This window comes from Alligator sinensis, unplaced genomic scaffold (genome assembly GCF_000455745.1).
Source record: "Alligator sinensis unplaced genomic scaffold, ASM45574v1 scaffold755_2, whole genome shotgun sequence".
Taxonomy (NCBI): Eukaryota; Metazoa; Chordata; order Crocodylia; family Alligatoridae; genus Alligator; species Alligator sinensis.
Window position 1 is genome coordinate 2,992,620 of NW_005841883.1, and position 20,966 is coordinate 3,013,585.

The following is a 20,966-nucleotide window of genomic DNA, read 5'->3' on the forward strand; positions in this document are numbered from 1 at the left end:
AGCTAGCCATGGTGGGGCTCAAGGAGGAGCTGCTCAAGGCCATCTGGCACGCCTTCACCGCGCTCGACCTGGACCGCAGCGGCAAGGTCTCCAAGTCCCAGCTCAAGGTGAGCGGTCCCGCCCCGACCCCTGGGGCAGCCCGGTTCCCACCCCTCTCTGATCCGGCAGGCACGACATCCCCGCCCGCTCCCCTGGCATTTGTCTGCTCCGGCCGCCTGCAGGCCTGGAGCTGCCCGGGGGCCGCCGCGCTTCTCCTCCCTCCCTCCCGCACGCCCCGCAGGAGGAGAAGTGGTGGAGAGGCGCCAGCCCTGCTGCGCCTTCTTCCCCGGGCTCCGAAGCCCTTAGTCAGAGGAGAAGTAGAGTGGCCGGTTGTAGCCGCCCTGGTCTAAGGCAGGGGTTGGCAGCGTTTTTGGGCAGGGTGCCAGAAACACCCACAAACTTGACCTGCAAGAGGTTGGCGTGTCGGGGAGGACCGGAGGGGAGCCATCACGGTACTTGGGGTCGGAAGGGACCTAAACAGATCATCAGGTCCGACCCCTGTGAGGGGCCTGATCCTCGTTGTGGCAGGGCCTGAGGGGAAAGCGCCAAGCAAAACGCCTTTGTGCGCCACGCTCTGGCATGCGTGCCAGGGGTTGCCTACCCCTGGTCTAAGGACATAGGCAGGCGAGGCTCTTTGGGGAGCTGTGGTATCTTTTATTGGGCCAACTCAAATACTTGAGTTTGAGTGTCGGGAAAGATGTCACCTCTCCCCAAAGAACCTTGCCTGCCTGTTGGGGAAGTAGGGCTAGTGGGGACCTCCAGAGGGCATCCAGTGCGAGCCCCGGCCTGAGGCAGGATCAGCTCTGTTCAAACCATCCCGTACAAATCATAATCTTAAACTCTACATAAGACTGCTGTCAACCTGACCCACCCTACCCTGCCGCCGGTCAAGCAGGGGACCCACGGCAGCCAACGTCCTGCTTCTATAAAATGTTGTCAGTATACGCTCAAGAGGTCCCGGGCAGAGGGCTGCGCCCCTGCTATAGAGGAAGGCAACCCCCCCCCCCCCCCCCCCGCCCCCCCCCCCCCCCCCCCCCCCCCGTTCCAGTCTGACCCTGGGGTGAAATTCCTTCCTGACCCCAAATACAGCAGTTGTTGCTTGTGCTCCTCAAAGAGCTCAGGCAGCTCGCTGTACCTGATCCCAGCCAGGCTTTGCAGGCTGGAGAAGAGGAGGAGGAGTTAGGCTAGATCAGCGGTTCCCAAACTGCGGGTGTGACCTCAGATTGGGTCGCAATATCAATGGATGGGGTTGTAGGGGTGGGGGGCTATGCTGAGGAAATGGGACCATAAATGGGGTCAGGCTGACAAAAAAGTGTGGGAAGTATTGGGCTATATGAATATCCTGAATAGGAACAGTCCACCTGTTGATAACTGGAGCTGTAGATGATTGCGTTGAAGGCTTGTGGGCAGGATGAGGATTAACCTGTAGTGGGAAGAAGGCTTGGCTAATCGCTTCCTGACTGACTGCATTCAGTGCCACACAACTTAATTGGATTCATAGCGCATGTGGAGCATTGTAGCTGTGATGGTCCAGGAAATGTGTATCTAAGGTCTCCCAATTAAGCAGCTGGTTCAATAAAAGGTGTCACTTTAAAAAAAATCCTTGCCTCTAGGAAATGGAATCACTGCCTTCCTACTGTGCTGCTATAGCATCAGCACAACTTAAAGATTCAACCAACACCTCTTTACCCTTCACAACAGCTCTTGGGAAGGCCCAGTTTAACTTCAAGTGAGAGTTTTTGTGTTAGACAGGAGGCAGAATGTGGCAGAACTGCTTGAGTTACAGCTCAAGTTGACAGGGTAATGGAGATAAGCTCTAGGCCAGCTCTAGCCTCCATAGTTCCTCCAGGAAACACTAGACTCTCACTGTTCTGCAGCAGGGTCAATAAGAGTACTACAGTGGGAAACCTGGGGCTAAATTAACTTGGTTGTAGAGACAAATGTTCTAATTTTTTAGGTCTAGCATGACTTCTGGAGGACTCCTGTTTTCTTGATGTGGCACTAGTCTTTGCTCTATCCTGTTTTGATATGCATGTCCAGAGCTGTGTTCTCATCTGCACTGCAATCTCCAGGGGTGGTTGTAGCTCTTAGAGGCATGCCAAAGCTTTGATCTAGCCAACTGAAGTAATACGTGTAATGAAAACAGTGGTCTAGGCTCTGGGTGTGAGCCAGCCTCCCTAATATGCAAGGTCATAGATGAGCTTGTATGGCTTACTCTAAAACCCATGAAGCTGGATCTTTGTTGCTGCTCTTCCCTGGGTTGGGTCAAGCTCAGAGATGCCTTAGATGTTGCAATTTTATTGCCTCATTACAGTGTATGCTGTCTCCCCCCTCTAGTTATGTTTTGCAGTAGCTGTTCCCCTTTACTCTAATTATTCTGTCTTGAGTGTAGGAGAGCATAAAGGAAATGGTTTTGTCCTCTTTGACAGTTTTCCATAAAGTAAGCATGTTGGGTACTGCTTATGTTAAATATAATTATCTGCTCTATTACTTACAGAACATTCTCTTAAACCTTTTTGGTATTTGTAATACTTCTGGAATAAAAAAATTAGCTTTAGTCTTTGCAGTGCACCAAGCAACATAATTGAAGGTACTGGCTTTCTGCTCAGAAATTAATATTTCAGGGTCATTACCCTATGATCTCATGTTCAAATTGGAGAGCCTTAGTTTTAGCATTTACTCATGAAAATAAAATCAGATTAACAGCCAGTTTGAGAGGTCATTAACCAGTGAAAATAAGGAGTTCATATACTGGCCCTATGAGATTAGTGTTCCGGATTGGAAAAGTGAGGAGTGTGCTCCATGTACTCTGGATAACTAAAAATTGTTCCTGTCTAATCTAGGGGTAGTAGATTGTACAGGGAAGACATTTTATTATAATGATACTATTTTTTTAGTGCTATTAGACTTATAATTTTTTCTAGTGTTATATTGTAGGACACAGTGTCCAGGTAACATGGCAGTGGGTATGCTGAAAAATTGATTGATTGGTAGATATTTAGAGCATTATGAGGAAATATGTTTAATGTTGACAAGATTCTGCTGTCAAAGAGTGGTGCAGAAGTCTGGTGAAATAACTGTTTTCTAAGAACAAGATGTAAATATTTACAACTTGCAAACCTACCATTCACAAAAGGAAGGAAAATCAACTACATATAAACTTTCCTTCTTTTAAGTGTAAACTAATTGGGAATGGTTCTCTAGTTGTGCATGCCTGTATAATGCCCTCCTATTAATATTGTGTTCAGCAGTGAAATGTTCCGTTATTTGTGCAGGAAACAAAAGCTTTTTTGGACAATAGGGTACAATGCTGATCCATTAATTTTATTGCAAATGCAGTACAGCACTATTTCTGAAAAAAAGGCATTCTAATTTATCTTCCCAGTTATTGTGTTTGCCTTCCAGAAGTGACATTTTAATATGGAATAAAAATGGGCATATGCAGTAGAGGTGTGTATCTCCTATGTTGATAGTAACTGAATGTAACTGAAGTAGAAAGTAGTGTAATGGAAACAAGTTGGCTGGTCCTTTCATTCCCCTACTGTATTGTCTGGAGAGGAGCCAAGCTCATGTGATTCATGAGGCAGTTCCTTGTATGAAATAGCCCTCGTCCCTTATCAGCTAACAATTTAGTTCTGTTGTCTCTCAATTTACTAGTAAAGAGACTAGGAGTGAATAGAGAAGATGTAGTTCTTTACTCCTATTGGTGAGTCTTTTAAGTGAAAATATTGGTGTTACTAAAGCAAAATCAGTACTCCAGTGTAGTTTAAAATTTTCTCTTTCAACACACACTGATTTTTTTTTTTAATCAGTATTTTGCCATTGCACCAATAACTAATTTTTCTCCAAATTAGCAAAAAAATTAAGCTCTTACACTGCTCCTTGTTCTTAAGTTATGCATGCTAAATATAAACACCATCATTGTTTTGTTCATATTGCCCATGCTCTTTCACATGCCAATATAGCAAAACCACTATAACTTTTGTGGATGTAATTATGGCTTCAGTTTTCTAAGGTGGTTGTAGTAGGACTTACAGGCAGGCACTTGTATTGCTATCTTTACATCTGATCTAATCTTTTTTGCACACTGTAGTGTCTAAATATGTGAATTTTTTAAAAATTAAAATGTTTTATGTTGTCAGTTGGTAATTTTGGAAAGTACTCCCAGTGCTTCCTGTTGGACTTTGCTAAGTTTGCTTGTAGTATTAAGTGCTATTCTGGTAGTGTAGCTATGGGATTGAATTTGAAGAGCATCCCTAAACTGTGTTGCGCCATGCTAGAGAGCACCACCATGAAAACATGCCTGCTTCCGCAGTCCATCTTCACATGTATGAAATGCCAAAAATGTCATGTACAGTAACTGCTTTTTGGGGGAGGGGAAAGCAGGCTTAGCACCACTGTAATGACCTATGAGACTTTTTTTCAGCATGCAGTCGAGGAGTAAGTGAGGCATGCTTCGGTGACACTTCCCTGGTGTGGCATAGATGTGCCCTGAGAAGTTACACAAGTTGAACTATATTTACATAACCATTTCTTGATATTTTTCTTGTAACTATTTCTTATCATGTTCTCTCTCTCTCTCTCTCTCTCTTTTTTTCTGTCAGTGGTCTAGATCAGCAGTCAGCACACTTCATGTGCTGTGAACAACCTTCATAGGTTGTGGGCTAAAATGACCTAACTCAGGTCAGAGTTGAGCAGGCACTAAAACTCAGCTGCTGCTGCTTTCTGCACCGGTGTGGGAAAAGCTCCATTATCCTTGGCTTGGATCAAATGGCGCTGTGGGCCACATCTGGCCTGTAGACCATAGGTTGTCAGCCCCTAGTCTAGATTTTGAAAAGTGTTTTTGGGTGTCCAGTTCAAGATACTTTTAAAAAAGGTGACTTGTTGGAATGTGTGAGACCAATGATTTTGGAAAATCAGGCCTATTTTTGGTCTGCCAAGTTAACTGCCAAAAATGAACCTACCAAAGTCATAGCTGCCTTTGAAAGTGTAAGCCAGTGTTCTGATGGAAATCTGCTGGGCGATACAGGATTAATACAATAGGCAGGGCAGAAACAAGATAGGTATCGAGTATGGAGCAGTAGTTCAGTGCAAGTGGTGAGAAGATACAAGAACACAGTTAAGATGGGCCCAAGGGTTTGCTGCCTGGGGTAATAGACTGGGAAGAGGGAGTGGGTGGAGTAGGATGGAGTTTTAAAGTTTTAGGGTGTCTACTGGGGAGTGTGCTGGCATTTTTTTGTTTTTATCTTGTGGGATGTTTGTTACTGCAAGCTGCTCTGAGCCCTTCTGGGTAGGGTGGAATATAAATCTAAATAATAATAATAATAATAATAATAATAAAAGTGGGTAATCAAAGTGAGTGTGTGGTGGAAGGATGGTGTGATTGAAACAAGGATGGTGTGGTTGGAGAGAGACAGCCCACTCAGGAAGGAGGAAGTTAGACAATACAATAAAGAATTGCAGTCTGTAGCAAAGTGGGCAGGACCATAATAAGACAATTGATGTCTTCTAGTATTTAAGGATAATGAGTCATTCTGACTCATTATTATTATTATTATTATTATTATAAATCATTAGTATTATTTTAACTGGACTACAATTTTATCTATCTGTCTTTGGGGTGGCTAGGGGCAGTAATTGTAGACCAGGATGTTTTTGTGCTATGTGCAGTACAAACACAGGGCGGAAACATGGACCCTGACTCCGAGAGTTTATATTCCAAGACACATAACAGTGGCTAGATTTATACAGGTCAAGGAGGAATACAAAGAAACAATGAGTTTGTGTGCATCAGCATGATAGCAGCCTGTTAAATTGTTTTGTAGATGTCATAAAATGGGAGTTCTAAAGAGGGCTTGAAGGAAGGTAATGAGGGATGTTTATGGGGAAACTCCTTTCAAGGTTAGGAAAAGCATAAAAGATAGAAGCACTTGTTTGAGAATTCTGGCAACTTAGAGGTAGGCTGGTATTGTGGGCTACTTAGACGCAGAAGCTGACTTTCTGATAGAAAGAGGAGCTGGTCTGGTACGGATGGGCTGCAATTAAGGCTTTTGGGAGTGAAGACAAGTAAGTGGCATATATTTGCAGTAGAGAAAGGGGGAGTAGAAAATACGTTCAAAGTGACAGGACAGCAGATTATTTTTTTCAGTGGTGTTTTGAATGGATAGAAGGGGAGGGAGACTGTATTTGTTCAAGCCAGAGAAAAGGATGCTGAATTAATGAAGACCTAAGATGGCAAGACTCTGAATGAAAGTTGTAGATGTAAGCATGGACTGGAATGGCTGTTTCACAGCAGTGTTACATTGACAGAATCTACAAATTAGACAGTCTGATGATGAGGACCTCAAGATAGGTCAATCTAGAATGATACCCAGTTACAGGCCTCTGTAACAGGCAGGATGATGTTAGGGTTCACAAGGATTAAGGAAAAGAAAAAGCATTTCAGGGTGAAGCTTGAGTTAACTGGCTAGATTGTCTACAGTGTCAGAGGTACAGTCCCGATGCATCCAGATATGAATCCTTATGAAACTACTGAGTAGAATTGTAAGGTTCTATAACCTCTCTCTCTTTAAGCCTTATAAAGGAGTTGGGAGGGAGAAAACACTCTCCTACAAAGACAAAAGTAGTGCTGAAGATATTAATCATGGCCAGTGTGAAGTTCTCTTTCTGATCACACTGTCAACAAATGCTCTTTTACATGGAGAACTTAGTATCTCATGCTAAAGCTAACAAACAGGCATGTCTTTCTTTGGGGAACAGTAGAAAATGTTAGTGTCCAAAGTAAATGGGCCCGTCTGTTTACAGTTAAGTATATGCATAAGTGTTGGATCAGGGACTAAGTGGTTTTAAAATAACAGAAGTAGAATTGTTTTGGACAGACAGACTCCAAGTAAGCTTGCTTTAAAAGAAGTAAGCCAATCTGGTATGTCTCGCAAGGTGCCAGGATGTTTTCCGAACCTTTGTGATCCATCTTTGTTTACCTTCACTTGCTGCTGGTGAAACTACTCCGTTACAGCTCACTACAACATAACTGGAAAGACAAGTGTCTGGCACAGAAAGAGAGTGGTTCTGGCATGAAGGTGGATTGTTAAACGTGGCAGAAGAGCATAATAAGTACTGAAATAAAAAGTTGCTTAGCAACTATGTGGGCACTAGAAGAGTGATTCTTACTGGTAACGTTTTTTTTCCCCTTCTTCTCACAGTTGATAGAGATTCTGCAGTACAAATACATTTTAGTACCCTAATTAAACTAGTACTGCATTTTATTATTATTACTACTCATAGTGGATGATATGCTGGTTCTGTTAATGTACTGAAAAAAGAGAAGTAAGATCTTGGGGCAGAGTTTACTAAACATATTGGATAGCAAGAAAAAAAGTTGGCTCCCTGCCACTGCAAAGAATGCCAGGCTTTGGAAGGAATCAAGGAATTTCCTGAATCATGAAAAGAAAGCACTGAACTTAGGAGGGAAGTTAGAGTCCCTTCCTGGGTAATTGGTTTCCAGTTGTTGAAACCACCCAAGTGTTTCCTTCAGACTTAGGACAGCAGTAGTCAGTCAAATTGGAGAGGGAATATAAGTGTAAGAACTGAGATGGCAAGAAAGCACTGCATGTGTGGGATATTTCATCATTGTTGTCAGTAACATTTTTGTAAATCAAGATTAGAATATTCTGAATATTTTTGCAATATGTTTATTATGGGCAGTCTAGTTGCCTGAATCGGATAGATTTCTCCCTCTCCTTTAATCTCCTGTAGATGATAGGTAAACAGGAAAGGCCTTGATCAGAGGAAGAGAGGATGCCATTCTTTTTCACTGTGTTAGATAGTTGGACTTCAGTGTTCGGGATACTTTCACCAAACGGATAAGTAGAAGGGAAACATCATGTTGAAAGTGGGCTGTCTTTATTTCTGTTTGTGTGCATCAGGTTTTTTGTTTGTTTAGGTTTTTTTTTAAGATGATTGTCCACTTATACATAATAAGTTGGTGAAAGACTAGACTGAACAGGAAAAATTGCTTTAATGCTTCTGATCACTGAAGTGGAAATGTGCATTTTAGGAGAGTCCAGGAAGGTCATAGCATCTTTCCTCAATATATTAAAGTCCACTCTCGCACGGTCAGTGTGATACATAAGACCAAGTTTTACCCCACTTCTGCTTCTCCCCCACCTTTCTCCCTGGAAGTCTATCCAAAATTCTTGTTCACTTGAATTCTTGTGTATAGTCTAAGACCAGACGTTGCGTAAATGCAGTTTTTTCTTTTCTTTTCTTTTTTCTTTTCGCCTGGATGGCTGATTATTTGTGCAGTTTGCAACATGGACACACGGTTGCAGAGACTGTTTTACTGTCTTGAAAATTTGGCTTTTAATCTAAATGACTGCCAATAGCTAGCAGTACCAATTTTTGCTCCTTAAGTCTTTGTTACATGTCAGTGTGTTTTCATCATGAATTATGAAGGGTGTGGATAAAGTGAATAGGGAACTGTTAATCAGCTAAGTCCCAGAATACAAGCTCTATGGGATACACACTGAAATCGTGAGGTAAGTTAACAAGAGAAGTACCATTTTTACGCAGCAATTAACGTATGGGACTTGCTGCCACAGGAGGTTGTAGAGGCACATAGTAGAACTAGGTTCTAAAGCGGATTAAACAGATTAATGGAGGTCAGGTCTGTTGGGCAGTTTTATTTAGCCAGTCAGGAATATGTTCTCTGACATCCTTAAACTAATGAAAGTTGAGGCCAGGGAGGGTATGGCAGGGAACAGATCATTCTAGACTTGCCTGGTATTTATGTACGCTTTCTCTAAAGCATTTAGTACTTGCCATTGACAGAAACTTCCTGGCTAGATGGACCACTGATCTGATGCAGTGTGGAATTTGTTTTTATTTTATTTAATGTACAAGCACAAGGACTGTTTTTTCATACAAGTTTGTGATTTTTGTAAATGGAAAATATGCAGTTTGGGGGCAGGGAGGAATCCATCTTCGAACTGCTGGTGGTCTTGATAAGATTTCATACTCTGAATACTTACATTTTGCTTGTTTCCTACCCTACAAACTCTAATGTAATTTAACTTGAAAACAAACCAGAATTACTCCTAGATTAAGTATGTAACCTAGGTACTTTTTTCTTGGCTCACAAATTGAGAGACTTGAAACATATTTCTACTTCTTGTTCTGCAGCTAGCCTATTCTGAACTGCTATCTTTGTAGCCAGCTAAATATACCTGCTTTAAGTCATCTGCAGGTTTGTTTACTACTTTCTCTCTCTCTCTCTTCCTTGTTCTATTTTTTAATTTTGTACTTACCCAGCAAACAGAGGAACATTATATATCTAAGTAATTTTGGTTGCAGCCTTTCTTTGCAAGGTGGGGGCTGACTTTTTTAAGTAGGCAGGATGCATTTATTAAAAAGATGTAAACTATTTTATTTCTGTTTAATTAGTTGGTATCTTTCTGTGTTTTTGTGCATTTCTGTTAACAGTTCTTGTGTATCAGATTGGGAGAAAATTTACAGTTTCTGTCTGTTCTTAATATGAGACTAAATTCTTAATCTGATTTCTATAGCTGTAGAAAGCATATAATCCTTAGAAGGATGAATCTGTATCATTCAAAATCACAGGAGTGTCCCCTGCAACTTGAATGAGAGTAGGTTCAGTACCTAATAAGCCCTGTTGTGCTAGCTGTTAAGCAGGTTGTTTTGATTTTTTGGGAACCTGTTCACAAGGGAAGCAAAAGAAAGCATACAGTATTTGTGTTTGAGAAGTGTTGTAACTTTTATTTACACTGTAGATGCTACTAGGTTCATGGCACAAAAGTAAAGATGATTCCAGTTCTGCATTCTGTGAGACCAGTGTGTTAGTGAATAGGCAGTTGTTTGCTTGTAAAACACAATATACTTTGGAAAGGTTTAAAGGCATTTATTACCAATTAATTTTTGTGAATTTTTGTACTTCCTTAAAACTAATCAAGCATGGAGCCTTTTAAGGTCATTTACTAGAATAGACGTGGGGTTGTGGGTGAAACTGTCAAAATAACACATGCAAATATATTGTTTTAAAATGAAGAGTTGAAAAGTCTCTTCTGAGCTCTTTTCCTTCATATGACATTGTTTACTTTTTCCTAGTTGAAACACTTGAAATATTGAAAAGTAACTATAAAAAGGAAGTAGATGAGAGACTGAAAGTTAATACCTTCATCTGACAAGTGGCACTCCTCCATAAACTGAGAGGTTTATTGAAACTTGAGTCCTATTTGCTACGTCTCAAATAGGTATAATCAGAGAAGATAGTTATTTCTTATCATTTCCTTCTTGGTATATAGTATCTTCATAGAAATAGGAATACCATGTTTCTAAGATTCCCTTACTTCCAAAAATGTCAGCATTCCAGGTATTCTTTGCATGGCTACATGCCTGTTGTAACCATTATGTTCCTGTTAACAACATTACAGTGGGTGCACCTACAGGAGATGCTTACTGTGGAGTTGCCTAATTAGCTCCAAAGTAAAGCATCACTGTCTACATGAGTGGTATCATTGGGCTGGAGTAAACTAATTAACTCTGCTTTAGGATAGTAATGCTTGACACTAGTGCTGTTCTATGGTGGAGTTATTTACTCCATCACAATGCACATGCAGACAGTGACTGGGACTGGCTGAGGCATGAGGCTGCTACAGTGCAGGGCTGCTTGCGGGCTAGTCCTGCACTGTAGCACAATTGTGCCCCAGCCAGCCCCTCCACAGCATGTTGAGTCAGGCTGGAGCAGCTCTGTGTTGGCAGGCTGAACCCCCTCCTCCTCCCCCTGACTCCCTGCCAGCCAAGGCCATGCCACCCCGGTTCAGTGTGCTGCGGTCCTGGGTACACATATAAATACTGCACCTGAGAGCAATAAATTGTGCTGGAGTTATTTCATTGAATTCATTTCATGTGTAGACACATCCAGTTTGAAGTATTTTAATCCCTGCAACTCTCAAAATATATTTTTCTTCCCAAAAAATCCCAGCGTAAAATTTACCCTGACAAGAATATGTCCCATCCTTTGGTGGTGGTAAATTTGAGATTCTTACATTAAGAAAACTGAAAGGAGGGTGGCTCAGTGTAATAGTGAACTTACTGATGTGCCTTCGATTTCTAGGTCCTTTCTCACAACTTGTGCACGGTGCTCAATGTTCCCCATGACCCAGTGGCCTTGGAAGAGCATTTTAGAGATGACGATGAAGGACCTGTTTCCAATCAGGGTTACATGCCTTATTTAAACAAATTCATCTTGGAAAAGGTAAGGTGTAGTTCTTTTGTTCTGCCTTCACTCAAGCAGCGTTTGGATTCGGCAGTATCATAGAACTAATTACGTACATGTATGTGCACCCACAACATACTCAGTGGTGATAAATTCCTATATTTAGAAATGTGCTTGGGTTAAAGAAATGCTGATTCTGTATCTCTGTATTGGGCCACAATGGAGCTATGTTCTGTACAGAGCTGGGTGCTTTAAAAGGCAAGGTGCAGTATTATATTTTCCCCCACCAACCCCGCTTTGTTTCTATTTTCTATCATACCTAGTTGCTTTCTGGGCCACCCTCATGCAGAGCTGTATTTGTGCAAATACAGCTCTGCATTATTAGGATCTCTGTAGGTCCTCATTATTTCCAAATATTTTAGGGCTGCACATGGATTCTGCTGTTGCTGTGATGTAGAATTTTGAATCATGGGGTTATTTGCAGACAGGAAGGTCAGAAATCCTGTAGATCAGGGATTGGCAATCTTTTGCTGTCACAGGCCAGAGCTTGCAATCTGGCTTCTAGCTGTGGGCTACAAACCTCTGCCACACCTTCACTGTTTCCCTCCCTCCACCAGCTCAAGCCACCCACACTTCTCAGTATTACAGATACTCAGCCTCTGCAGAGAGAGAAAGAGAGCAGGGGGGAGGGCTGTGGGTGAGAGTACTGTGGAGGGGATAGGCGGCATAATGCAGCTGCGTTGTGCTGGGCAGGCTGGGCTTTCCCGAGGCCATATCCAACATCTTTGCAGGCCTGATCTGGCCAAAGCCATAGGTTGCCATCTCCTGCCTTAGATCTCTAGCAACAGGTTATTTTAGGTAAAATACCTGCAAGAAAAATTCTGGTGAGAATCGGTATATAAGGCTGTTAAGTAGAATTTTTTACAAGTTAGTTCTAGTGTGTGGGTACTCTCTGGGTACTCTATTTAAGTTGGTTTAATAAAAGATATCAGATTCACCCAAAGAACCCTTTCTGCCTATGTCCTTAGACCACCACGGCTACAACCTGCACCCCTGGGTATTCTCCAGTCTTTTGTTGTTAGTTTGGTTTTGTGATGTATTTTTGGGGATGGGAATTTGGCGAGCAAAAAGCAGGTTTGATTTCTATTTTAATCTCATTAGAGATGATTCTTAAGGCAGAGTAGATTTCCAGGAGCTGAGCACTGGTGTTTTGGCTGGAATTCCTGAGAGATGGAATTATGGGCTCTTTGTAACCATCTCTGTTCAAGAACTGGTGTGTTTAGTATAAAAATAAAAAATCTCCAAAGTTTCACTAAGGATTTATGTTTTTCTGCATCATTAATTTCTCTTTAAATGGGAAACTGACCTAAAAGACCCTAAAATCAGCTGAAGGGTGAGATAATTGTAGTGATCTTCTCCTATAACATGAAAGAGGTACTCGACAAAATCATAAACATAGGCGCAGCTGGAAAACTTTGCAACTCCAGAGACCATGCTATATGCAAATTATTTAATGGATTAATTTGTTTTTAATGTTTGCTTGAGCTTAATATTTGTTTGCTTTTAATGCCAGTGAAAGAAGGGATATGACATGATGTGCAGGCTGTCTGTTTGGAGATGTGAGATCCTTGAAATGTCTGGCTGAGGTGCTTCCAGCACTGAAGGCTGTTACAGGGGTGCTCAACCTCTAGCTTGTGGGCTAAATGCTGCTTGTAGAGCTTTAGAATCTGGCCCATGAGGCTCCCTGTGAGATGGGAAATTTGGCATCAGGGGAGCAGCAGCAGTACTGCCACCCCTCTCTGTTGTAAAAATGCCAACCCTTGGGGAGAGCTGGGCCACAACTCTCCCCCTGCACAGCCAAATTGGAACCAGGCCATGCCCCCTTCCCTCTGCGCTGCTGGGGTAGGGGTTGGCTGTATCCCCTTCTCTCTGTGGGGCCAAGCCATGCCCCTTTCTCTCCACCAGGGCAGGTTGGGGCTGGGCTATGCCCCCTTCCTCCTGTGGGGCCAGGCCAAACCCCCTCCCCCTGTGTAGCTGGTTCAGGGGCAGGCCATGCCCCCTTCCCCCCATGGGGCTGGATTTTAACCAGGTCATGGTCCCTCCCTTCTGCGGAGCCAGTTTGCGTGGGACTGGCCTAAGTTGTCTTCTATCACATGGCTTGATCGAGGCCAGGCTGCCCTGCTCCCCGCTCTGCACGACCAAATGAGGCCCTGCTGGATCCAGCCCATGGAAGGATCGGGCAGTGCCCCCCATCCAGCTGTTCAGCTAAAAAGGTTGGGCACCACTGCAGTATTAGATTGTTCCACTCTACTCAATACTTCTCACCAGTCAGTTTCTTTTATTGTTCTGAGCTCTGTTTTTCTTCTGTCACCCATAGCTGGTTTTTAGTGGATTAGCTCTAAAGGTGCATCAAGGAGTGTCACAATGGTCTTTATAACCAGGTGCTGTCTTGGCCACTGAAAATTTTTTCCATGAAATACTTGTGAAGAAGGAAGCATTTCAGTTCAGACTATTTATTTTAATAATGATACAAAATTCTAGCAGTGTTTTCCAAACCTTTCCAAGTAAGGAAGGGCCTTGTCTTTTCCCAGTTTGAAGCAAATGTAAGGGTCATAGGATGAGTGTCTGAACTGTAGTCAGAATTTGTTATGATTCCTCTTTGTAGGTAATATTAGGCACTTATAGTCCCTCCAGGCCTGTGTGACCAGAGAGAGAGAGGTGGTATTAGGGTGTTACTCCAGTCCAAGCCTGTAGTGCACCATACAGAGCAAACAGAAAAGAGGTGGATAGGAAATGGAAAGTCCTGGAAAGGCGTAAAGAGGGGCTGAGGTATAAAGATGCTTTGACATAAACTCTGAATATGGGGAATTGCAGGGGCATAGGATTTTTACTAATGAGTGGCAGTTGCATTTGCAAATGCATTTAATTGTAAAAGGCAAAGATTATTTAGAAAGCAGGGCTAGAGTGCCTAGAGTTTCTTATTTTGTAATGTTAATTAAATGTTGTATATGATAATGCTTGCATCTTAGATGCAAACTTAAAAAAGTTGATGTGGTTTTTTCCTTACTTTTGATTCCTCTTTTGAGATCTGAATATGAATTTTTGCATGCGAAAAGTCATCCTTGGGGACAGTATCTTAATTATGGCCTGTTTCTTTGAAGGCTTAAAGGTTATAAGAGGAAATGCAAAGAGAAGAGATGCAGTAGACAAAGGCACTAATGCATGACAAATCTCACTTTCAAAACCAGTGATTTTTTCCTTCTTCCATTTCAGGAATTTCTGCCTTTTAGTTTGGCATACCTGGGAATAAGCAGTGGTCAGGCATATTCCTTCAAACTTTAGTATTAGTAAAACATATAACCATTTTAGGATCAGTGCCTTTGGCCTATATCATTCCTTTTGCTATTCCTGCTTAATACATAAGAAGCCCGGTCATTGTTTCCTGTAAATCTTCTGTTAGGTTGGTCATATAACTATCATCTTGATTTCAACAAGAGCAAGAATAGCTTCTTAGTGTAGGAGTCCTTGAACTCATGAGATACGTTACTTTTTGAACATTAGCTAAATTCCATTATTAAAAAAGAAACCCTTTCTTGTGTTTTTTTTTAATGACGTTGAGCATTTCTTAGCAAGTAAACATCAATATTAGTATATGCTGTAGATGCTTGCATTTTATCAGCTCTTTTTAAAGAAATTTGATGAAAACCATCTTGTAGGTCAGGCTAGTATTGGCAGATGTGCATTCAGATAATCCTGATCTTTTTATTATCAACAAGCATGGCTGTCTGTACAAAAAAAAATCAGTTTAAGACACTAAGCAACAACTTTCCCTGCCTTACTTCTGAGTAAACATTGAGAAAATGTTCAGGCTTTTAAAATCTTTCCCCTTATACTCCTGAATGCAAATGAATTATTTATTTAGAGAACTGGGCAGTGACTTGCCCTGCAATAAAGCCTCTATTGTTGAGCCAGGGAAGCATGGAGAAATGCCCAGGTTGACTAATTGAAGGAGGACGTTAATGGCAACAAGTTTTCCTTTGTTAGTATATGGAATTTTATATAACTAATAATTTTGCATCTGATCTTTTCATGCCATATTTCACTTATTTTATCTTTGGCATGTTTACATTGTAGTGCTGGTATCACCTTAGTCAAATATTACTGTAATATTAGAGGTACATACAGTACTACAAAAAACATTTGACTTCTGCCTACATTTTACACTCTTCTTGCATATGTTAATAATTACACTAGGTGCAAGGCAGAAGAGAATTTTATCCTTCAACCATAGATTACCTCTCTCCTTTGCTTTCTGATGCATGCTGGTTTTTTTACATGGTTAACCCACTAGGGACTGTTTTGGTCTTCATCAACTGTTTTGAGTCTTCATCGTGAAAATAAATCACTTTTTGTATTTAAATGCTGTTTGCTTAAAGTGCCCTACTTTATAAATTCACCAGATTTCATAGATTCATAGACATTAGGGCTAGAAGGGACATCGGAAGATAATTGAGTCCAGCCCCCTGCCCAAAGGGCAGGAAGTCAGCAGGGGTCATAGGATCCCAGCAAGACAGACATCCAAATGTCTCTTGAAGGCATCAAAGCGTTCAAAGCAGGTGCTTGAACCACCTCCAGCGGCAGTCTATTCACTGTATGGTTAGTGCAGGGGCAAACAATTATTTCGGCTGGAGAGCTGCTTAAAAAGTTTTGGTGAGGTGTTGAGGGCCGCAAGGGTAGCCTTGCCCCTTGGCAGGTGCTCCGCCCCCTGGTCATCATCTTGTGACCAGAAGTCCCACCCCCCAACCCCTGACCTTTGCCACTGGAAGTCTCTAACCTTACCCAGGAAGTACTCCTTTGGGCGGGGAGGGGAGGGGGGCTTGCTTGTATATTGTGTGTGGCGGGGTAGGGGTGTGGGGGAGTATGTGGATGGGGGTGTGGGTGCGGGTGCAGTGTGGGGGTGTAGGAGGGGTGGGTATATGTGTGGGTGTGGGATGTGTGTCGGGGATGTGTGTGATTGAGGTGTACGTGTGGGCTTACTGGGTATGTGAGTATGGTGGGGGGGGTGCGCGGAGTGTATATGTGGATGTGTGTCGGGGTGGGAGGCGTGGTTGAAGCATGTGGGACTTGGATGTGTGTGTGGGTATGACGAGAGGGTGGAGTGTGGGAGGAGGTATAGGTATGTGTGGGATGTGTGTGTGGTTGAGGTGTGGGGTGCGTTTATGGTGGGGGTCAGGGTGGATGTGTGTGGTTGGGGTGTGTGATGTGTGGGACAGTGTTGGGTGTGTGTTTGGGTCTGGTGGGGTGGGATGTGGGTGGGTTGGGTGTGTGCATGTGGGTGGGTTCTCCCACCCACTCTTTGCGATGTGCCTGAGCCCAGCCCCTCCATGGGTGGGGGCTTAGTGCTACCTGCCTGGCTCGCTGTGCTGCAAAGGGCAGGAAAGCAGCTGCCACTAGGAGGCAGCAATGGTGGAGGGGTGCGGAGGGTTGGGGGCAGGGAGCTGAGCCTGGCATCACTGGCCCTCTTGGTCTCTGTCCCTCACCTGCCTGCTGGGGGCTGCAGCCAAGCGTGTGCTATGTCCTGCTGCTGTTGCTTTTCTCTCATGTGCCTGCCCAGGGGGGCTGTACCATGTGCATGCTGGCTCCTGCTGCTGCTCCTCCCCTCCTGCCCGTCCATACCTGCCCAGTGGGGCTTTGTGAACAGCCAAGCTCCTTCATGCTCCCCCACTTGGCATGAGCAGGTCCAGAGTGAGCTGCAGCAGAGCCCACTCTGCTCCCCTCAATGTTGCAGCTTCCCCTCCCTACCTTCTGCCCGGAGCGCTGCGGCAGAGACAGGAGGAGAAGCTGCTGGAGCCTGGGAGAGCTCAGCAGTTCCCTGGGCAGCGGTGGCAGCAGCAGCAGCCCTGCCTGGAAGTTGTGCTTGCTGGTGCCCTCCAGTGGGGGAGGTTGGGAGTGCAGCATGCTTTGTCCCGGGCGGGAGTTGACCCCATGCAGAGCACAGCAGGGGCAACCGCGAGTGGGGCCAGATGCAATTAATTGGTGGGTGTCCGCCTGTGGGCTGGATCCAATCAGCTGGTGGGTCTCATGTGGCCTGTAGGCTGTATTTGCCCACCCCTGGGTTAGTGGGTCATAGGGATATCTTGTCATTGGTCTTAGTGCACTGAATCCCTTCCAGAGTCCTATTGAAGTATTTGTGTACAAATCATCATCTCTTAAAGTGTAAGGAGTTGTTTCCTAATATCGGTGCATAATAAATCAGAATGGACTTTGTTCCTTATGATTAGCTGGTTTAACAGATACTGACTGGTGTCCTCTTTAGCACTTGTCAAGCCAGCTGATGCTTACAAAGCATTGAATACTCTTCAGCATTTCTTGGCTTAATGACACTTAAAAGATCAATTGTTGTTTTACAGAATTTTCTTCTCTTTGGGCAGTGAGTGCATGTAAGAATGAAAGCAAAAAGCTTTGATGATTCTACTCCATAATTATGTAATACTTTAAAGTGGACACACTGTATTTTTAAAACGATAATTTATTTGTATAATTATGCAATTCTCATATAGCGAGTCAGAATGCTATGTTTTGTGGTCAGCATTTTTGTAATATATTTTTTCTTCATTATAAATGTAAAAATTCATTCTCGACTGTGCCTTGATATGATTTGCAAAATAGACTGCATATAAAAAGTTGTGCAGTTAATTTTTGATAACTACTGTGACTACCACTCTCCTTCAAGTCATGAATTAACCAGATTTTGCTGTGTTTTGCGGTTTTCCACATCCAGAACAGAAATCAGAAGTCAATAATCTCTGAATCCAGTAGGGTTTTCTTTTCTTTGGGTGCTTATTGTTCTGCTGTAGTTTAACTGGGTAGTTTAATTTGGGAGATAAGAAAGTGACTTTAGTAAGTCATGGTTTTATTAAGAAAAATGCTTTTTAATTTTTTTATTGCGTATGTCAGCCTCTGAACAGACCTACAAATTAAATGTAATGTTTTCTATGCAGTAGCATAGAGAATTACAGTTGTTTCCAGGAAGAGTGTGTATGTGGAATTGATTGCCTACATTGTATAACAGGGTTCAATCAGATTGTTAATATAAAGATGAGAAGATTCCTTAAGATTCATCAGGTTTCAAGCAAGATGTGGATTCAGCGTGACTGAAAGGAAAGGCCAGAGCTTAAAATCTTTTATAATGTTTTAGATTCAAATCAAGTCAAGACATAGTTAGTCATTTTAAGCTATTTTTAAAAATTCTCTTAAATTTAAAATTCTGAGATGGTATTTGGCTTTGTTTTTAATAATCACTTCACAGCCTTTTGCTTAAGATCAGTGTAGTTCTCTCTTCTTGGCATAGTGTTGCACTGAAATGCTGCTACCCCCTCTAACATAGGCTGCATAATTAACTGCATGTTCTAAATGGCATCAACATATGCCAGCTATGTTCTGTGTAGCTAGCATGTGGGGGGTCCTACATTCACTTCAATATCTATAAAGCTGTGTAAATAACTTTAACTTTTAACATACTTGAAGTTTTAAAACTCTTCTTATAAGCTTTGCTAATGTCATAAAAAGCAAGCTTGTGTGCATTTGGCTTTGAGTTTCTAGTCATTTTAGGAAGCTATTCTACAGCCTTCCTGAATGAGGCTTAATGACATTATATTTATCTTGTGTAAATACCTCCTAAGTGTAACTTGAGAACCTACTTAACTGTCTTTAAGTTCAGGAAATGTAAGCTAGATGCCTTACAGATTTATAAGGATTTATTCAGAAGGCTAAAATATGATTACAGTAATAGTTTGTTTATTTCCTTGCCACCTGGAGTGAAGCTTTTGCCAAATGTGCAGTCCAAAGTAAAGCAGCCAAGATTTCCATGATGTGAGTCGAGCTGTAGAAACAGTTCATTTTCAGTGTGGGGACTTGCATTTTTTCCTCTGCGGTTGTATGTGAAGAATGTATGCATCACAAAGCATTATAGCATCATCCATACAATATTTTTAAGAAGGTTCTTGAGTATTTTATTGGATTTTTGCTAACGGCGAGCAATTTAGTTTCACTTTTCACTTTTGATTTCAACATCCTTGTTTTTGGGTGGACATTATATAGCTCAGAAATGCATCAGCTTTCATGGGCAATAGCTTCATCAGATGCTTAATCGGTTCTTATGTACCTTATTGAATTAGTCTGTAAGGTGCAGCTCTACCCTGCCTTCTGCCTGACTTCAGACTAACATTATTAATTATCTTCTTCTGGACATTTCATCCCTTTTAAGGGCTTCCTCTGATTAAACAATTGTCTTAAATTTAAGGAAAAAAATTCTAGAGTTAATCCAGATTACCTGACTTGGTTTCCCTTCTCTTCCCCCAACTCTTCACCAACATAAAGTTGGCAAACTCACTTTCGGCTTCAGTCCAGCAGTGAGCTCTGCATGGAGTTTATTGTCTGATTAAGGCAGGGGTGGACAGTTAGGTAGTTCTGGGAGCTGCCGTAGTCTGGGCATCACCCCTTCCCTCCCTGTGCCCCTCACAATAGCCTGGAGCCTATGCACCACTGCCAATAGCACACAGCCCCCAGTCTGCCCTTCTTTCGTAGGCAACCCAGGCAGTGGTGGCGGCTTCTTCCCGCTGCCCCCTCCACTGGCCCTCCGCCTGCCACTGCCATTGGCCCTAGCCCTCCAGTACTGGCGGGGACCTATGCACACAGCCCTGACCCTGGCCTGCCCGTGCTCACTCTAGACTCGGCCCAGTAGAGCGGACCAGCTCTGGGCAGCAACAGCAGTGCAGAGGAGTGGCAGGGCGGCCCATGTGCAGGCTTTGGGTGGCTGCAGCAACAAGCACCTGGCAATGGGAGGAAAAGCGGTGCTCTTCCCCTGTGGTGTGCAGCAGCTTCTGCCTGCCGGCCAATGCTGCTGCTGCTTCTCCTCAGCATGGGCAGGCGAGTGCAGAGCAGGCACAGGGCGGGGCGGGGGTGTGTGCGTGGGTTCCAGCTGGTCTGCTTTGGGCAGAGTCCAGAGTGGGCGCAGAGTGTGCTGGGCTTGGGGCTGTGCATGTGGGTCCCTGCCAGTACCACAGAGCTGGGGCCAGTGGCGGTGGCACCTGGAAGGAGCTGCCACTTCCTGGACTACCTAGAAAGGCAATCCAACTGTGGAGCTGCCCCAGCCCCACTGTGTGCTCAGGGAGTGGTGCAGATGGTACCTAGGCCAGGCTGGACAAAATCCCTCTGGCGTACGGGCCATATTTCGCCCACCCCTGGATTAGAGCCGTCAACTTTGTCCAGTAAGGATTTTGACTAAATTGGGACTTCAGTGGAATTTCAAATCTCAGACTATAACCCTGAAAACCCTTGTTCAGTTCTTTCCAAACCTTGGAGAGGGCTCAGCTTCATAGGTGCCTTTGTTTTTTCTCATCTAAAAGTGCTTCAGACACCCAAAGTTTTGCTTCTGTGTACATGCAGAAGCACCTCTGCACTCTGCTTGTAGCAAAGCCCAGGCAGAATCCAGAAATGAGGCATTTCTCTGCTTGTCTCCCTAGTGAGTGTTCTCAGAGCATGCTTACTCCACTGGTTTTTGCTCAAAGTGCAGTGGCAGCTGGTGCCACACAATTTTGTGTACAGTAGTGCAGTGTGCAGAACATGCCATTACGATGTGGGAGACCTCTAGTTCAGTTCCATCTGCCTGAAAGGAGTCATACCCTCATCCCCC

The 20,966-nt window shown here is 43.3% G+C and overlaps 1 protein-coding gene across 2 annotated transcripts in view; it reads left to right on the plus strand.

Annotated features, from left to right (window-relative positions):
• The first annotated feature begins 6 nt into the window (after nt 1-6).
• The window catches only part of SWAP70 (switching B cell complex subunit SWAP70), a 70,050-nt gene continuing 49,090 nt past the window's right edge, over nt 7-20,966 (plus strand). The window contains exons 1-2 of one of the 2 annotated variants that reach the window (XM_006017674.2): nt 7-107; nt 11,171-11,311. In XM_006017674.2, the coding sequence (XP_006017736.1) occupies nt 9-107; nt 11,171-11,311 (240 nt within the window). In that variant the 5' untranslated portion in view covers nt 7-8. The remainder of the gene's footprint in view (nt 108-11,170; nt 11,312-20,966) is intronic. The other variant, XM_025196712.1, reaches the window with a different exon arrangement.